The following is a 15016-nucleotide window of genomic DNA, read 5'->3' as shown; positions in this document are numbered from 1 at the left end:
TGTTTAAGCTGATCTCCTTCCAAAGGAGTAGAGGCGGGTGACCACAAACCAGAAGAGGATTAATCAGAGGATCCACTAATTGATTTGATAATCCACTAAGCAGAGGATTTTTGAATGCTTTTGAACAAGGTAAGGTCACTGGGCAACAGTGCTGGTTATTTTTTAGCCCATGCATTGTGCTGTACCAGGATGGATGAGAGTTTGGGCTTTGTGCAAGAGCCCCAGCACAACTGCGTCCCTCAGGCTTGAGAATGGCCAGAAGGAGGCTGGGGTCTGGCCCCCCCCAACCTGCAGGGGAACCCCAGCACTGCCAGCCTCTGCCACCTCGGGGCTTGGGGTGCGCGTGGGGCTGCGTGGGCTGCCATGGATGGACCCGTGAGTGCCCTAGAAGAGGAGGTTGCCCATGTCTGCGGGCTATCCCTGTGGCAAGAGGGAAAACCTACGGTGCCCACTGAGGCTGCCTTGGAGAAGTGTTGCGTTCCCAGGGGAAGGAGTCTGCCTCCTGCCATTGGGGCAGGGAGCACAAGCAGGGACATAACACAGCTCCTCTCATCAAAAAATTTTCAGTTTTTATTAACGCATTGGAAAAAAAAAAAAAAAAGACCAGTTCTTTCCCTTCAGTGACCTTTAACAGAAATGTGAGAAATGCAGTCAAGGGAGGCTTGGCTTGGTCTGATTATGGTGTAGGCACTCGGTTTGCCAATATCCAGAACTGACTCAGGCATCTTGAGCTAACCAAGATCACCTAAACAACACATCTGGTTTTCCAGGTACCCTCCTCTCTGGATGATCTGTATATTAAAGCTAGCTCACATACTTTGCCTCTGGGGATCATAAGGAAAAGAAATCTTTTTCCCCCCCCTTCTATGTTTCAACCTTTCATGGCAGCTTTTCTGCAAGCCTGGGACAAGGGCATGAGATTGCCTTGCCCTGTATAGCCGCTGTTAATGGATGGGAATCACTAGACAGGTTATGCAGCCATTAGAAGCTGTATACAAGTATATATATAATATTTTTTTCCTGGCTATGTACACTTTAAATAAAACTTATGTTAAATAGCAGGGTATTACTTTATATCTCAAAACCTATTGCAACAGAAGAACCCCAAGAAAACCCACTCTGAAGAGCTTCACCATCATTTACAGCAGGCATGGGGATCGGAGCAGCATCCTCTAGTCCCTGACAGACCCGCTTTCTGAGGGCAGCCCTTCAGACTTCCTCCACTCCGCCAGGCGCTGCTTGAACCATTTCTGGAGGAAAAAAAAACAGAGATTGATTGCACTGGGCTGAGTGAACCCTCCGAATAGCCTTGCTAAAGGTGCGTCAGCATGTGGGACCAGACAAGGGAAACTCACAGTACTGCTATCTTGTAGCACGGCGCTGCACTGTTCCCAGGCAGTGCAGGCAGCAGGACAGCCACTCCTGACTGAACGGTCTTGTTACCTATCTGTGCACCTCTTTCAAACTCATTTCTCTTGCTCACTTCAGACCTTGACAGCATGGGAGAGTCCTCATTTTATTGCTCTGAGTCCAGGTTTTTCTTGCAAACAGAGTAAGAGATTGGCTAAGGAGCTGCTGGATGGTGTCTGTTTAAATGGCTGGAGCAGTGGAACAATCACTACAGGTCCAAAACCGACAGGAATCAAAAGCTGACCTGCTTCAGAAAGGATGAGAGGGACAACACAGTGGCTCTCAACAAATTTAAGAACAAATACATTTAAAAAATGGGTTAAAAATGATCTTAGTCTTCAAGCAATATGCATGGCTATGTTACTCTGTAGTAACTTAGCATCTCTAAGCCAGCTCCCAGAGCTGCTGATGCCACTTCAGCACAGCCACAATTTCAAATGTTAGATAAAATGCAGCTGGATAAAGCCCCACTACCTCCGTAAGGAGAGAGATATAACTCATGTGAGCCGGAAGCACAGCTCAGCCTTTTGTTTGAGAATGTGTCTGTGATTTGCTTTGTTGCTGCTCATTTTGTTGCTATATTTGTTCATGGCTATTTTTGAAGCTATTGTGGTCCGTAATGATACAACCACAGTGCTCTCTGCAAGTGGCTCTCGCACTAGCACTGCCTTGGACCATATCCAGTCAGATGATTGCCTGCCTAGCCTCCTCCCAAAAATTTTACTTCCTGTCCCAAACCATTGTCTCCTGTCGACTCAGTACCTCTTTGCATCTCATTTTTACTGAATTTTTTATTAAAATGGATACTATATCTAGCTGATAAAGCAGTCCAGATGTCAGGAGCGATGATTCTTTGTCATACGCAATGCAGGCACTTTGCAGCTCACCATCCCAGTCTCGATCCTGTCCCTAACATGACCTTCATCTCCAGATCTTCTAGGAGCACCCTGGATTCATGGAAAAAGATGGCTATCAGGGAAGATTTTAAGACATCTCCAGAGGTGTCCTGGGCATATATGGCCTGTGTTGACAACTTGCTTTAGGAAAAAAAAAAATGGAGCAGTGCCATTTCTAAGGAGGAAAAGGTATGTCAGGGGTACTGCCTCCTTGCTGCCTCAAACAAGCAGTGGTACCTGCCTGTCACCAAAGCATAGTAGAGGAGGGGTCTCCTTTTCCACTCCAGCCAAGGACTATCAGTGCAATGGATGTTATACCAGCATCCTTCCCTGGGACAGGCTAAATGCTGGCATTGCCTGCTCCGCTCTCCTATCCCTTTGGCTTTGCCCAGGGAGAGCCAGGCTTGGCAGCTCTCTGCAAAATGCTGCTAACTTTTCAGAAGGTTGGATTTCTTTTGTATACCCATCAACGCTTCTATGGGTCTAGTAGCTTATAAAACACCTGTATCAAAAATGGCTGCACTGCAACCTGAAGGAATTGGGAAGGAGCCGTTTGCTTCTGAAGCCCAGGGTAGCCTGCGGGTAGCCTGCAGGCAGCCAGACGGAGCACAGGGCTTGGTGGAAGTCCCAGACAGTGGCAGCCTGTCCCTGTGGAGGGACATGTGGAGGCCTCTATGTCTCCTGGAGAGGCTGACAGGCTTGCCCGACATCTGGGCTTGGGGACGTTGAAGTAGCTAATTGCAGTGAGGGGGAGTGCGCACAACCTGAGCATGTCCCACAGTACATCCTGCAGGAGTTGCATCTATCCTGTATCTGTTTTAAAATGACTGTAGTTTCTTCAGACCATAAAGCCAGCAGCGGTTTGGGCACCTGAGACTATCAGAAATGGGTTGGAAGGAAAGGACAGCATGCACAGGTTGTATATTCAGGGCTCCACAGCCAGCCAGTGACCCTTGGGGTGTGCCCTTGTTCTAGCTGCGGGAAGCACTAGCCTGGTCTCCAAGCCCAGGCTGGGGATGGGGCTCCTGGGCAGGGAGGCCACAAGGATCCCAGTGGGGCACAGGGCTGCTGTGCGGGAGGCCACGGCTGTGGGATGAAGGGGCTGCGATTACAGGGGAAGGGGCTTTGGGGATGCAGGGGCAGGAACATGGGGTGCAGGGAGGTGCGGTGGTGCCGTAGAGCTCTGTGGGTGCAGTGTGGTGTTAGGGACACACTGGGGGTTGCAGAGGTGCAAAGGAGACTTGTGGGTGCAGTATGGGGTGCAGTAAGGAGTATGCAGTGTGCAGGGAGTGCAAGTAGGGAGTGTATGGGGCACAGAGGGGTGCAGGGGGTGTGGGAGGAGCATGAGAGGTGCAGGGGGCGCAGTAGGAACCATGTGGGGCGACAGAAGGGTGCAGGGGGTATGATAGAGAGCTGGGGACAGGACAGGCAGGAGATGCGGGGGGAGTGTGTTGGGCACAGAGGCATGCAGGGGGAGCAGAGCTGGTGCCAAGGCGGGGGCGAAGGGCGCACACTCACCAGGGTCTGCTCCTCGGAGAGCCCGGTCTCGGCCGCGATGAGGCACAGCGTGGTGGGGTCAGGATGCTTGTTCACCTTGCAGAAGTTGTACTCCAGGATCTCCAGCTGCTCCTCAGTGGGAGTCACTGGCTTCTCCGTGGCCATCTCCTCTTGGGGCAGGGCTATGGGGCCAGGCACTGTGGAGAGGGGCCGGTGTCATTGCCCAGGCTGGGAGTGGCCAGTGGGGCCACACTTGCTGAGCCCCACGTTTGCCATCCCTGTCCCCATCAGCTCCCCCCTCCCCACTGGCCTCTGGCTGCGGCAGGGCACAACTCCCTTCCCAAAGGCATGCCGGGGAGCTCAGCCAGGAGCCCCAGCCACCCAGCAACTCCAGCCTCAGTTTCCCCACTGTGGCGACCGCACGCCAACAGCACCCAGCTGAGCTGTCTCACCATCCTTAGCTGGCAGGAAACTGCAGCCTGTCCTCTGCTCAGCACTCCCCTGTTGCTGTATTTATAGCCAGTGTGACTCCCGTGGGGACAATTCCTGTTTACAGCCGTATTTAGGCCTGGGCGTCACTTGGGAGTGATGTCACAGCAACGGACATGTTGAGCGGGTTAATTTAAAGACATTAATTAAAAAACATTATTTATCCTCTGGGTGAGGGGACAGTATCTGGCATCCAGCCTAGTGGTGGTTTTTTTTTTTTTTTCCTTCTCCCCAGCGACCAGGCAAGTTTGTGCAGGGAAATCACAAACGAGAGGATACAGGGTCTTTTGGGAGCATGGGCTTGGACCCAGCAATCACCCCATTTTCCCTCCTGATCAGTGTCCTGGTCCTCCTCCTAGCAGCGTGGCCAGACATCACACAAAGCTGGTGATGAGCAGGTGAGCTGCTTTGTTTTTACTAATATTTAATGTTATCACGCAATTGCATAAACAGTTAGTTGCATTGTTCCTGAGCATTGCTGAACTCTGTTTGTTTTTTGGTGTATAAGTGAAGGGTCAGTCCTCGGAGGACCATACCCCATGCATGTCCATTGCCCAAGCACTCGCTGCCTTCGGCTGTGATCAGTGCTAGGTGCTCCCGGCAATGGCAGAAGCAAGGAGCCCACATTCTCCTCCAGAGTAACGTTTGTCCCACTTGTCCTTTGCACAAATCTCTGGCAGACTTGGCACAAAAGCACAAGCAAAACAAGTAAGTACACCTTGGGTAAGTCCCACACCTCTCTTCTGCAGGGCTCCAAGTTTGCTCCCGCGTGGCAGAGGGTCAAGCCTGCCAGTTCAGTCAACTAAAACACGAGGCGTTGCCCCCACAAAGCATGCAGAAGTCCCTTGACGCTGAATCATTTTGGTGTTTCCGAAACCAAGCTGTGGGGTGTTGGCGGGGGAGGTGCTGGATGCAAAAATGTGGCCTTTCTTGATCTGCTCTCCTGCTGTCCGAGTTGCCTGGCCCGTCTGTGTCAGGCAGGCTGGTTGGTGTTGCTGGCTCTCCAGTGCTGCCAGGAGCCCTTGGCCTGCCTTGGGACTCCTCTGGGCCATCCACTGCAGACCTGCCCTGCCTCCACCTTGCAGTCCAGCTTCTCCTTCCCTTTGGCTCTGGGATGTAACCCAGGCACCTCCATCACATTGCACGCGTACTGCGTAGCTTTAAACCAACTGCTTTCCTGGCTGACAGATAACTCACCTTAACCCACTTAGTACCCCGGGGTGTACTGAATGCCCCACAGCTCTCGCTTGCTGACAGCACTGCTGGGATGGGGCTCAGCTCCAAAACTGTCTTGCAGCTTGCAGAGAGCTAGCTCTGCTATTCACAAGAGGCTGGAGAGATCCTCTTCTTTGAGCTTTACCTCAAAAAGCAAAGGCCCCACTGAGCCTTGTCTGCAGGAGGTGCTTTGACTAATAAAAGGATCCTTTGGCATTTGAGTAGGGGCTTCTAAATAGACCAGGACTAGTTGTGAAACAGCCCACTCTGCTTGAGTCACTTGGTACATACTGATTGTAACACAGTGGTTGCGTAAGGCCAGAGCACCTCTGAGCATGACAGAGTGTGCTGGTAGACAGCATCATCCACCACCCCTGGATGGACTGGGGAAAGACCATCTTTAACCCCAGGTGCTGCAAGCCGAGCTGGCCTTGTCTGCAGACTGTTGTGGCCACAGATGTGCGGCAACTTTCAGCTCAGTTCAGAGGTGTCCATATAGAAAGGGGGCAGACAAAGTTCCGTCCCTCATGTGTGTGAGCTGGTAGGGACCAGGTGAATGCTGCTCACCTACCTTGGGCATTTGGAGACCTCTGGAAAAGATGCAGGGGGAGAAGGAGATGCCCTGGGCTTGAGGTGCTGCTCTACAGCACTGTGGCTGCCAGGCTCTCCATGAGGTCAAAGTACAGATGAGGCCAAGCTCAGGCCACAAGTCCTTCCTCTCCTCCTTAATCAGCACCCCACTGAGCCACCTGCCCTTCTCCTAGAAAGCACAGTCACCACAGGGCTCCTCATCGCCTCTGGATCGCGCATCTAGCCTGGGCCACCAGCAGCAACATGTCCTGGCAGTTCATAAATCATCGTTCGCAGCCTGCTGCATTAATGTACATTAATGTGTGTGCATTGATTTGCATAGGGAACACGTGCTTCAACTTTCATGTTTCATCTGCACAGCTGTTTCTATTTCTGATAACCTCCAGGTTCCTGAGGTGTTTCCCCGTAGGACACAGTATCTTCTACTGGCTGGCAGCTCAGGGTGCCCCAGCATGCAGGATGTGATGCCTGATGGTTTTTCCTTGTCTCCCCTCTACCCCTGCTCTGGAGGGAGAACAGTTCCTACCTCTCAAGGCTGTGAGATGGCTTTCAAGAAAAGGTGAAAACCCTGGGGGTCCTGGAGGGCTCTGCAGGTCTCCCCACATCACTCCACTGGGCCCTGGAGGTTTTCAGGAGCCACGTGGCCCTGTGCAGCATGTGGCACCCAGCACTTGGCACCTCTTGGGTGCTAAAAATTGGGGGTATATGACAGGACTTGAGGGCACCAGGAGTCCCTAGATGTCCTGATTGGCCGTATCTGGACCCCTACTCACCTACCCGCTACTTAAATGGAGCCCTGTTTAAGCCCAGGCCTGGAGCCTGGCCTTCAGGCTGCACAAGACCTCTCCCCTGTACAGGAGAGGTGATTTTCTTGCTTACATTTATTTAAGCCTGGCAGACATATGGAGAATCACAACTGTTTTGCTCAGCTGCTGAAAAGCACCACTGGTCACTGCTTTTTTCTGCCTAAATTTTTGCAAGCATTGGAAAAAAAATGGCTTTTTCAGTGCAAAGGATGTAAACCATCTCTTCAGCTTTCAGAAAGGCTGGGGGGCTGTGGTCGTCATTCAGCTCTGTGAGCAGTCCCATACCCACTGCTGTCTCCCCTGGGCAGCACAGGGATGAGAGTTCGGTGGCAGGGGATTACTCACCCAGGCGGAAATGACAATGCCAGATGCACTGTCACAGTGAAACCACAGCACTGGTGACACCTGCTCTGTCCTACGTGTCAAGCTAAAGAGCCCTGGGGAGTTCACACTTGGCTCTGACTAACTGTCTTGGTTTTAGGTGGAGCAATGTGAGAACAGCCACCAGCTGAAGCTTGCAAGGGGTTTGTCGGTTGCCTGGGCTGCGGGCGGCTCCAGCCAGCATTGCTATGTGCATGGAGGCTGTGCAGGCAGCACCTGGTGCTCTTAGTGTGGCTGATGGGGCATTTAAATGCACCTCCAGGGCCGTTATGGAGTGAGCAGACAAAAGGCAATGGCTGATGGACACAAGTTGCAGCAAGAGAAAGTCTTATTAGACACTGGGAAAAGAATCTTCATAGTGTAGGGAGGTCCAACATGGGGACAGGGACCAAAGAGGTGGGGGCACCTCCATCCTTGATGATCTGTAAAAGTCAGCTGGACAAGGCCCTGAGTGACCTGACCTAGATGTGAGGTAGGAGCAGTCGGGTGGAGAGAGACCTCCCTCCACAGTTATACTGCCCGTGTCCTGTGGTTGCACCCAGCTCCCCAGAGACACCCTGGGGTTACTAGCAGGGCTCCCAGCTCTGGTCTGAGATGGGAGAGGACATCCCTCTGTCTCCCAGCATGCCTGCCCAGCACTAGTGCAGTCAGCATTTGCTATCCTGGCACAAAGCAGCCACTTTTCCAGAAAAGACATGATCTCTGTTTGCTCAGCTTTGCTTTTTTGAACGTCAGACACAATAGCTGGCTGGCTGTGCACCCGAAGCCTCTGGAAAATTCTCCGAGCAGTAGCTCCTGCCCAGCTGATGGGGCCCCATAGCCCCTGCTGGGCTTCTTGACCCCTTCCCCAGTGCTCTCCCCACTGTCAGGGCTGGGATGTGACTGGAGGCATCTGCATCTGGTTTTAGCTTGCAGCTATTTCCTGCCACTGCAGGGATCAAAATAGCAGTTCTCAATGCAAACGAGCCCTCCTGCCCTCCCTTGCTCTGCTGCAGAGCCATGTCCTGTCCTGAGCTTTGCTCGGCCTCCTGCTGTGGGGTGGCTGTGGATAACGTCAGCCGGCATGGTGCACAGGATAAGGTGGGACGGAGGCTTTAAAAATAAACCAGACCCTGCCATAAATAAGGAAAAACCACCTGTCATGCATCCTGTAAACTACCCGTTCAGCCTTTTAGAAGATAATATCAGATGGGAACAAAGCAAACAAGAGCACAGCAGCTGCTGAAGCAGAGGCAGGTCCCCGTGGTACCCCCAGCCTGGGGTCCCTGCCTGCCTCTGTGCCCCTCTCCCTGCCCCAGGCATGAAGCTTTCCCACCACAGCCTTGCTGGGTGCTGCTCCAACCTCCCCAGCATCAGTAAGCGCAGGTCAGCTCCTCCCTCCATCCCCCCCCCATCCCCAACTGCAAATCCACCCCAGCACCCCCAGCTCAAAGCCTGCGCTTACCTGGAGCTGGCAGGGACCAGAAGTGTGTAAAACAAGAACCCCGCAGGTCCTTGGGTGACTGCTTAAGTATCTGCGTGTGTGTGTGACAGGCGGGGACCTGAAAAACCTGCCGCAAATCACAGGAGCTCCCGGGATCCACAGCCACTCTCTGGGCTGGTAATTCAGGTTTGGCATCCACTCTCCTTGGCAGGGCTCAACGCATGGTTGTACGTGCTGCGGGGCTCTCCGGACGGGTGGCACGGCAAGCCGTCGGGGCTCGTCTGGCCACGCTCTGGGCTGGTGGACGCTGTCCTGCGGGTCCCGGGCGCGGGCCGCTGGGGCTGTTTCCTGCAGGGGTACAGGAAGGGTGAAGGCAGGGTGCGGCGGAAACTGTGCTCAGGCGTTCATCTGCGCTCCAGCTGAGCCTGCCTGCCCCTCTGGGGCCCTGGGCCCCCACCACTGCCCCCTCGGCCAGGCTGTGACCAGCTCCCCTGCTGTGGGGAGCCCCGCTCCTGGCTTTGCTGATGGAGCACGGCGGCGGTCACTGCTGTGCCGGGCTGGCTTCTCATCTCACTTTAGTCCCCTGCAAATGATTTGTCCAGGTTTAAGGGTCCTGACTCTGCTGTTGCTTTAGTCAGCCCTGTGATCCCACCAGGCTGGGTACAGGGGCAGGACTGGGTCCTGGATCTGACCTGCTGCTGCAGCCCAGGTGCCCTCAGAGGCACATGGCAGGAGCCTGGCAGGGGATGGGGAAGAGGGCAGGGCATCCTCTTCTGCCAAAGACCTATACTTTCCTCGATTAAAGTGCCCAGGAGCCTGCAGTTCCCAGTGGGGTGGGCTGGATGCATTAGACAGCAGCTTAAAAAGAGGCATCTTGTGGGGTGGGGTGCAGTGGGGAGGAGCTGATTTTCTCTCAGCTAACAGACAGCTGGAAGGGGATGCTGGAAAATCAGAGGGACTGGAGAAAGGGCTCATGAGAAACTGAATATGGGTTGCAATGGCTGCGATTATCTGCCAGAGTAAAAGGAAAACTGGCACTGGATGCAAAAAGCTGTGGAGCTGGCTGGAGCCAGGGGCAGGGAGCCCTGCCCCTGGGGAGAAGTGGCTGGACAAAACCACGCAAGAAACCTGCCGTATGTTTAGCAATGAGCCAAAACTGTCCTGAAGATTGAGTGGTTTTGTAATGTGGGGGGAAACACGGGCCAAGGCAAGGGGATTGTGAAGAGATCTGCGCCAAAGGGCAGGCAGACCTGTGCCAATTTTCCTAGCAGGATGACGTTGACCGAGCAAGAGTGCTTTTGCTACAGGGATAGCCTCACTGCCTGATAAACCAAGTGGTGCTGTTCAGTGGCTGCCAGAGGAGGTTTTCGGGAGAAGACTTGATCCTGCATGCCTTGGGCAGGCACCCGGCCAAGGGAATATGTCCTGTTTATTACTGGTGCTAAGCAACAGGAGCATGGGTAGCGATGGGCGCGGGCAAGCAGGTTGGAAGACATGTCCGATGGGATGGCTCCAGCAGCTGTGGCTGGAGGGATCGAGGTGCATTCAAGGGGGCTGGAGCAGACTCCTGCAGCAGGACACAGCCCTGGATTTTGAACCCAGTGTGGGAGGTCCAGGCAGAGGCCCTGAATTGCATACTGCCACGTGCTTGGGGGAGCTCTGGTGGGTATTGCTACTTACCCACCCCATGCCTATGCTCTGCTCTGGCACCTGCTCTTGGCCACACTTGGAGACAGGACAGACGGGAAGATATTCTGACCCAGAAAGATTTTCTTATGTTTGTATGCTGTCTTTTATTTTCTTCCATGCATGTACCCCAAGCATTGCAAAATGTGAGTAACCTGGCCCGCGGGAACAGGATCGGCTCCTCTCTTCCCTTGTTTATTACTGTCAACAGAGAGAAAGTCTTTAATGTGGAAAAAAACCTTTTCCCTTAGCCCGTGAACCCAGCCCAGACTTGCACTGGGAGCGCTGGCAGCGATGTGTTTCAGGCTGAGACATGCCACTGGAATGGCTTTGGAGACGCTGGGAGTCCTGCAGTGACACTGCGAAAGTCACGTCACGAATATGTCCGCGTCTGGCTGGCAAATGCTAATGCTTTTCTGATCCTGAAATCCTTCAGGCCCCATTTCTCTTCCTATGAGAGGGTCAAAGTACTGCTGGATTTTATGCCTTACCTGGTATGAGGAGATCCTGGCCCCAGAGGATGTCCCTTTGTCAGGAGAGTTAGATTAAATAGAAGCAGGGTGCATCCAGGCCCATCATAGAGTTTTCCTCCCTACAGGGGAAGAAATACAGCTGTTGTGGTGTGCTTTGACAATTTTGCATGATACTGTGGCATTGCAGTGAGGAGTTGGCAGCTGCAGCCTGTGTTCAGCATCCCACTCCTCCGGATGCCTCTTGCAGAGGCCAGTGCTTGCACTATGGCAACATGATGGCTGCAGTCACTTTGTGGGGGGCATTGGACACACAGCTCATGGCCATCCTGGCCCAAATGTTGTCCCTCTAACGCTGTGTGGAGACAGGATGGAAAAAAGATGAGGAGGAGGGGGGGAAGCAACTTGTCAAGCCGAATGGGATATAATTCAGCTTTTCTGACTCGTTCATACTGCCTCCTTTGCATGCATGTGTCTCTCCTGAATTTTGCCATGTTCTCGTTCCTGAAAATGAGGCTTAGTACCAGCACCTCTTGTCTGGGCTTTAAGCAGAGATTTTTTTCTTTTTCTAAGTATGTGAGTTAAAAAATGTGTGCTTTCCAGAGAATTCCCTCCCAACCCAATTGTCAGAGAGAGAGCAAAACCTTCCCTTCTCCCCCTGAACACACCAATGCAAAGGAAAACAGCAAAAGCCATCTTCTGTTTTGTTTTCCAGTGTTTTTTTCCTGATGTCCTGGGGTTTTCTGGCTACTAACCCAAAAAGTATGGCTGGAAACAAAGCTTTACAGAATTTTTTGGCTTCCATTCAGTTAGAGAAGAGTTTCCTAACCAGCCAGTACTGACTCACAGGACAACTCTGGCAGCTAATCAGATGAGATTTCTACCTGCAAAAGCCACTTGCCCCAGAATAGCGTAAGAGATCAGTTGCTCTGCAGGCTGCAGCTAACAATTGCCTTTGTCGGATACCCCAAAACACAAGAACCTGACTGAATCATTGATCTTTTGATCAGTTTTTCCCTGGGAGAGCAGCAACACTAGCTGCAGCACAAGAGCCAGCAGCACACAGTGCTCACTCGGATCATGCCCCGGGCAGGGGGAAGAGGAGGAGGTGGGCACAGGCAGCTCCTTGCTGCCCTTGTTGCGGGAGCAGGGCTGCCTGCTGCCCACCTGGGCTCAGCAACTGCCTCGGCTGCACTCTCCATCATGCATTTTCCTTTTGTTTTAGTGGGCAGGGTTCAGCCTGTCTCTCCTCAGCATCAGAACTGATCCAGGCCAGACAGATATGGATTAGATGTGACTTCCAATGAGATCCCTGCCTTTTCTTTGTCCATGGGATACAGCTGTGTGGATGGAAACTGCGGTGTTTTATTGCTCCTCCAGTTGTTCCAATACTTCTCAGAGAACAGTGTCATCTCATCGGTATTTCCATGTGTAATCTCTGCCTGGGGTACAGTCTTCCTCCCTCCTCTCCCTCTTACTAACCGGATTGTTTTGAAGTGACTAAACCAGGCGCTGATACATCCAGTTCCTTGCCAGGAGGCTTTTCAGCAGCACTGCCATTGCTTGTAGGCAGAGCGTGCCCTAGCACGCGGAGAGAACTGGCAGAGCTTCACACGTGAGCTGCCCGCCATGCCCAGCCCAGGAAGACATGGGCTCCTGCACTGGTGACAGGCAGGGAAGAGGCTAGGGGAGACATGCAGATCCGCTCTCTACTCCTGGAGTGCCAGAGGGATGTGAAGAAGAGTGAGTGCCCTTCCAGAGATTCAGATGGCTGTGTATTTTCTAGGGAGCAAGTCAGGGAGGTGGGAGGCTGGAAAATGCCAGCTGAAATCTGGCCTGGTCTGAACCTCTAGGCTGAAGCTGCCCAGTTTTGGAAGTCCTGAGATACTTGTATATAGGTCAATGAAGGGACTTTATACCTCCCTGGAGCAGGGATGAGCTCTGCCAGACCACTAGCATGCCACCAACATGGCCCTCTTGGTTGCAGCAGGCCTGCTGTCCTGAAGGCCTACCCTGAGGAGAGCGAGGGGCCTCAGCGGGGTGACCACGGGTGCAGACCAGCGTGTAGCTGCACCATCGAGCCCAGCCGCTTTCCTTGACCTTCACCATGAGGGACAAGGACCACGTTTTCCCCTGTGCTGTCCCAGGCTGGGAAGCCCATGGGTGCTGCTTTGCTGTGAGGGGCAGGGAGGGTGCCCCTGGCTGCCGGAGGTGCCTGGCCCCTGTGCCTGCCTCGCAGCAGCGGCGACGTGCAGCCGGCAGCGGTCCCTGTGCTTTCTGTCAGACCAGTTTGGGCGGGCGGCACAGGGCCATGGTGGGCACCCGCTGAGAGGTGACCCCGGCGCCACCAGCTGCTGGGGCATCGCTGCAGGCCCCAAGACTGTGAGCAGGATGGGTCGTCTCCGTGTGACACATGCCACAGCCCCCGGGGCACCCATGGGGCCCTCGTGGCACTGGCAGATGACCAAGATGACTTGCAGAGTGACAGTGAACAGGGAAGGGACGTAATGGAGACTGGCCCTCTGCTCCGGCTGCCATGTGTTAGGGAGCGGCTTCAGGGGCCTTGTGCAATTAACTTAAAAAATGTTTTTCCCTTTAGCAGCCTGGGTTTTGCTGCTCTTGGAAAGCTGGCACTGACGGAGGCATCATAGCTACCTGGGTGCTAGCTGCTGACAGTCTTCTGTACACAGCTGGCCATGGAGACAGCTGGGTGAGCACAACAGAGGTGCTCACAGCTGGCTCCCTCATTGCTCTGACAGCCTCACTGCCCCAGGGAGCAGGTCACCCGCAGCACCCGCTCTGGACAACCCCCCTGCTCCAGATTTGGGGGCTGGGGCACTCCGCTGTCAGAGGGTTGGTTGTGTCCAGCGTGTCTGGCAGAGAGGCTCCAGGCTGGAGGAGGATGCTCCTTGCCATTTCTCTCAGGATGCAGTGACTGGGCTGGTGGATGGGGATGCTTTCCAGGGAGGAGCAGTGGGAGCAGGGTGCTGTGCTGCACAGGCAAGCAGCTGGAGAGTGCTCAACCCATGGGAGAGCCCAGCAGGCTCAAACGAGCACAAACACCCTAACAAACCTGAGCTAAAGAAGCTGTACCTGCACCACTGCTTAAAGAAGTCCCACTCTTGCCTGCGACCTGTTTTTGCTCCTTGTCCTGCTGGAGGGGAGTGGTTTGGGGGACACAAGAGGTTGGGGGTGCCAGCTCCCATCAGCAGTGAGGTTAGGTCCTGGGGGCTCACTGCCAAGCTGAGGCTATCTGAAGCAGAAAGGAGCGCTTCTGCTGCTGGCGTGGGATTGCCTTCATGTTGCTCTGAGTGTCTATGTGCCTGTCTCTTGGCTGGCTGGTACTACATACAGCCAGTGTGTCTGGCTTCCCTGGGTGGGTTTTTCTCACTTCTTCGAAGGCTGTTTTCTTGGCTCAGGCCTAGTCCTGGCCAGTAAGATCTTCTCCAGAGACCGCTTGGTGTAGGGCTGTGTCTCCTATTTCTTAAGTCTATGGCCTGGCCACAGGGAACCCTGCTCAGTGGGGTGGGCACAGTGGGGCTGAGCTGAGAGAGCCCACTGGAGAGCTGTGTCCCCATCACCGTGCTGCTTTTACTCTCCAGCGCTGGCCTGTCTGCATGGCAAGGGAGCACTGGACCAGGCTGTCAGGGCTTTCCAGAGCCTGCTTCCCTTGAAATACACTACAGTTAGCAGATACTTTTTTTAGCAAGATACTAATTCTAGCCTCTGCTGACCATTCAGCTCTTCTGCATGTAGACATGGCTTTGCTGACTTGTGAGGCTGAGCTGGCTTTAAGTCAGGGAAAGGTAGTCTTGAGTTCTCCTGACTTGATTTCTCCCAACTTGATTTCTTCCTCCCAGCTCCATTGTTGGATTGTGGCACTGGGAAACCTCTGCCAAAATTGTAGAAGGGACAAACTTTCCTCAGCCAGGGTGGCAGGATTTGTCCAGGACATCTTACTGCTATGCTGCAGCATCACCTCTGCGTTAGATCTCTGCACAGCTTCAAAAGAAACAGTTCATGGCAGTGCTGTAGAGCACTTCCAGCTGCTCTGGACCTTCCCTGGCCTAGGGGAAAGCAGGGACAAAGGAGTTCTCTGCCTGAAAATGCCACTTTGCTGACCCTCAGCTAGCAGGCTGGAAGGACCATGAA

The 15016-nt window shown here is 53.6% G+C and overlaps 1 protein-coding gene across 1 annotated transcript; it reads right to left on the bottom strand.

Annotated features, from left to right (window-relative positions):
* Positions 1 to 1024: 1024 nt before the first annotated feature.
* Positions 1025 to 8767, bottom strand: HOPX (HOP homeobox). Its single transcript, XM_050896744.1, has 3 exons — positions 8730 to 8767; positions 3825 to 4000; positions 1025 to 1250 (listed from the first exon to the last, which is right to left on the bottom strand). The coding sequence occupies exons 2-3, from the start codon at positions 3966 to 3968 to the stop codon at positions 1173 to 1175; spliced, it is 222 nt and encodes a 73-aa protein (XP_050752701.1). The 5' UTR covers positions 3969 to 4000; positions 8730 to 8767; the 3' UTR covers positions 1025 to 1172.
* Positions 8768 to 15016: the final 6249 nt, after the last annotated feature.

This window comes from Gymnogyps californianus, chromosome 4 (genome assembly GCF_018139145.2).
Source record: "Gymnogyps californianus isolate 813 chromosome 4, ASM1813914v2, whole genome shotgun sequence".
In the NCBI taxonomy this organism is placed as follows: domain Eukaryota; kingdom Metazoa; phylum Chordata; class Aves; order Accipitriformes; family Cathartidae; genus Gymnogyps; species Gymnogyps californianus.
Note: the sequence above shows the minus strand (reverse complement) of the source record. Positions and strands in the feature narration are given on the sequence as shown.

Coding starts and splice junctions, on each gene's coding strand:
- HOPX (XM_050896744.1), bottom strand. CDS start 3,968: ATGGCCACGGAGAAGCCAGTGACTCCCACTGAGGAGCAGCTGGAGATC. Junction 1,251..3,824: donor TCTCCGAGGAGCAGACCCTG/GTGAGTGTGCGC, acceptor TTTTTCCTCCAG/AAATGGTTCAAGCAGCGCCT.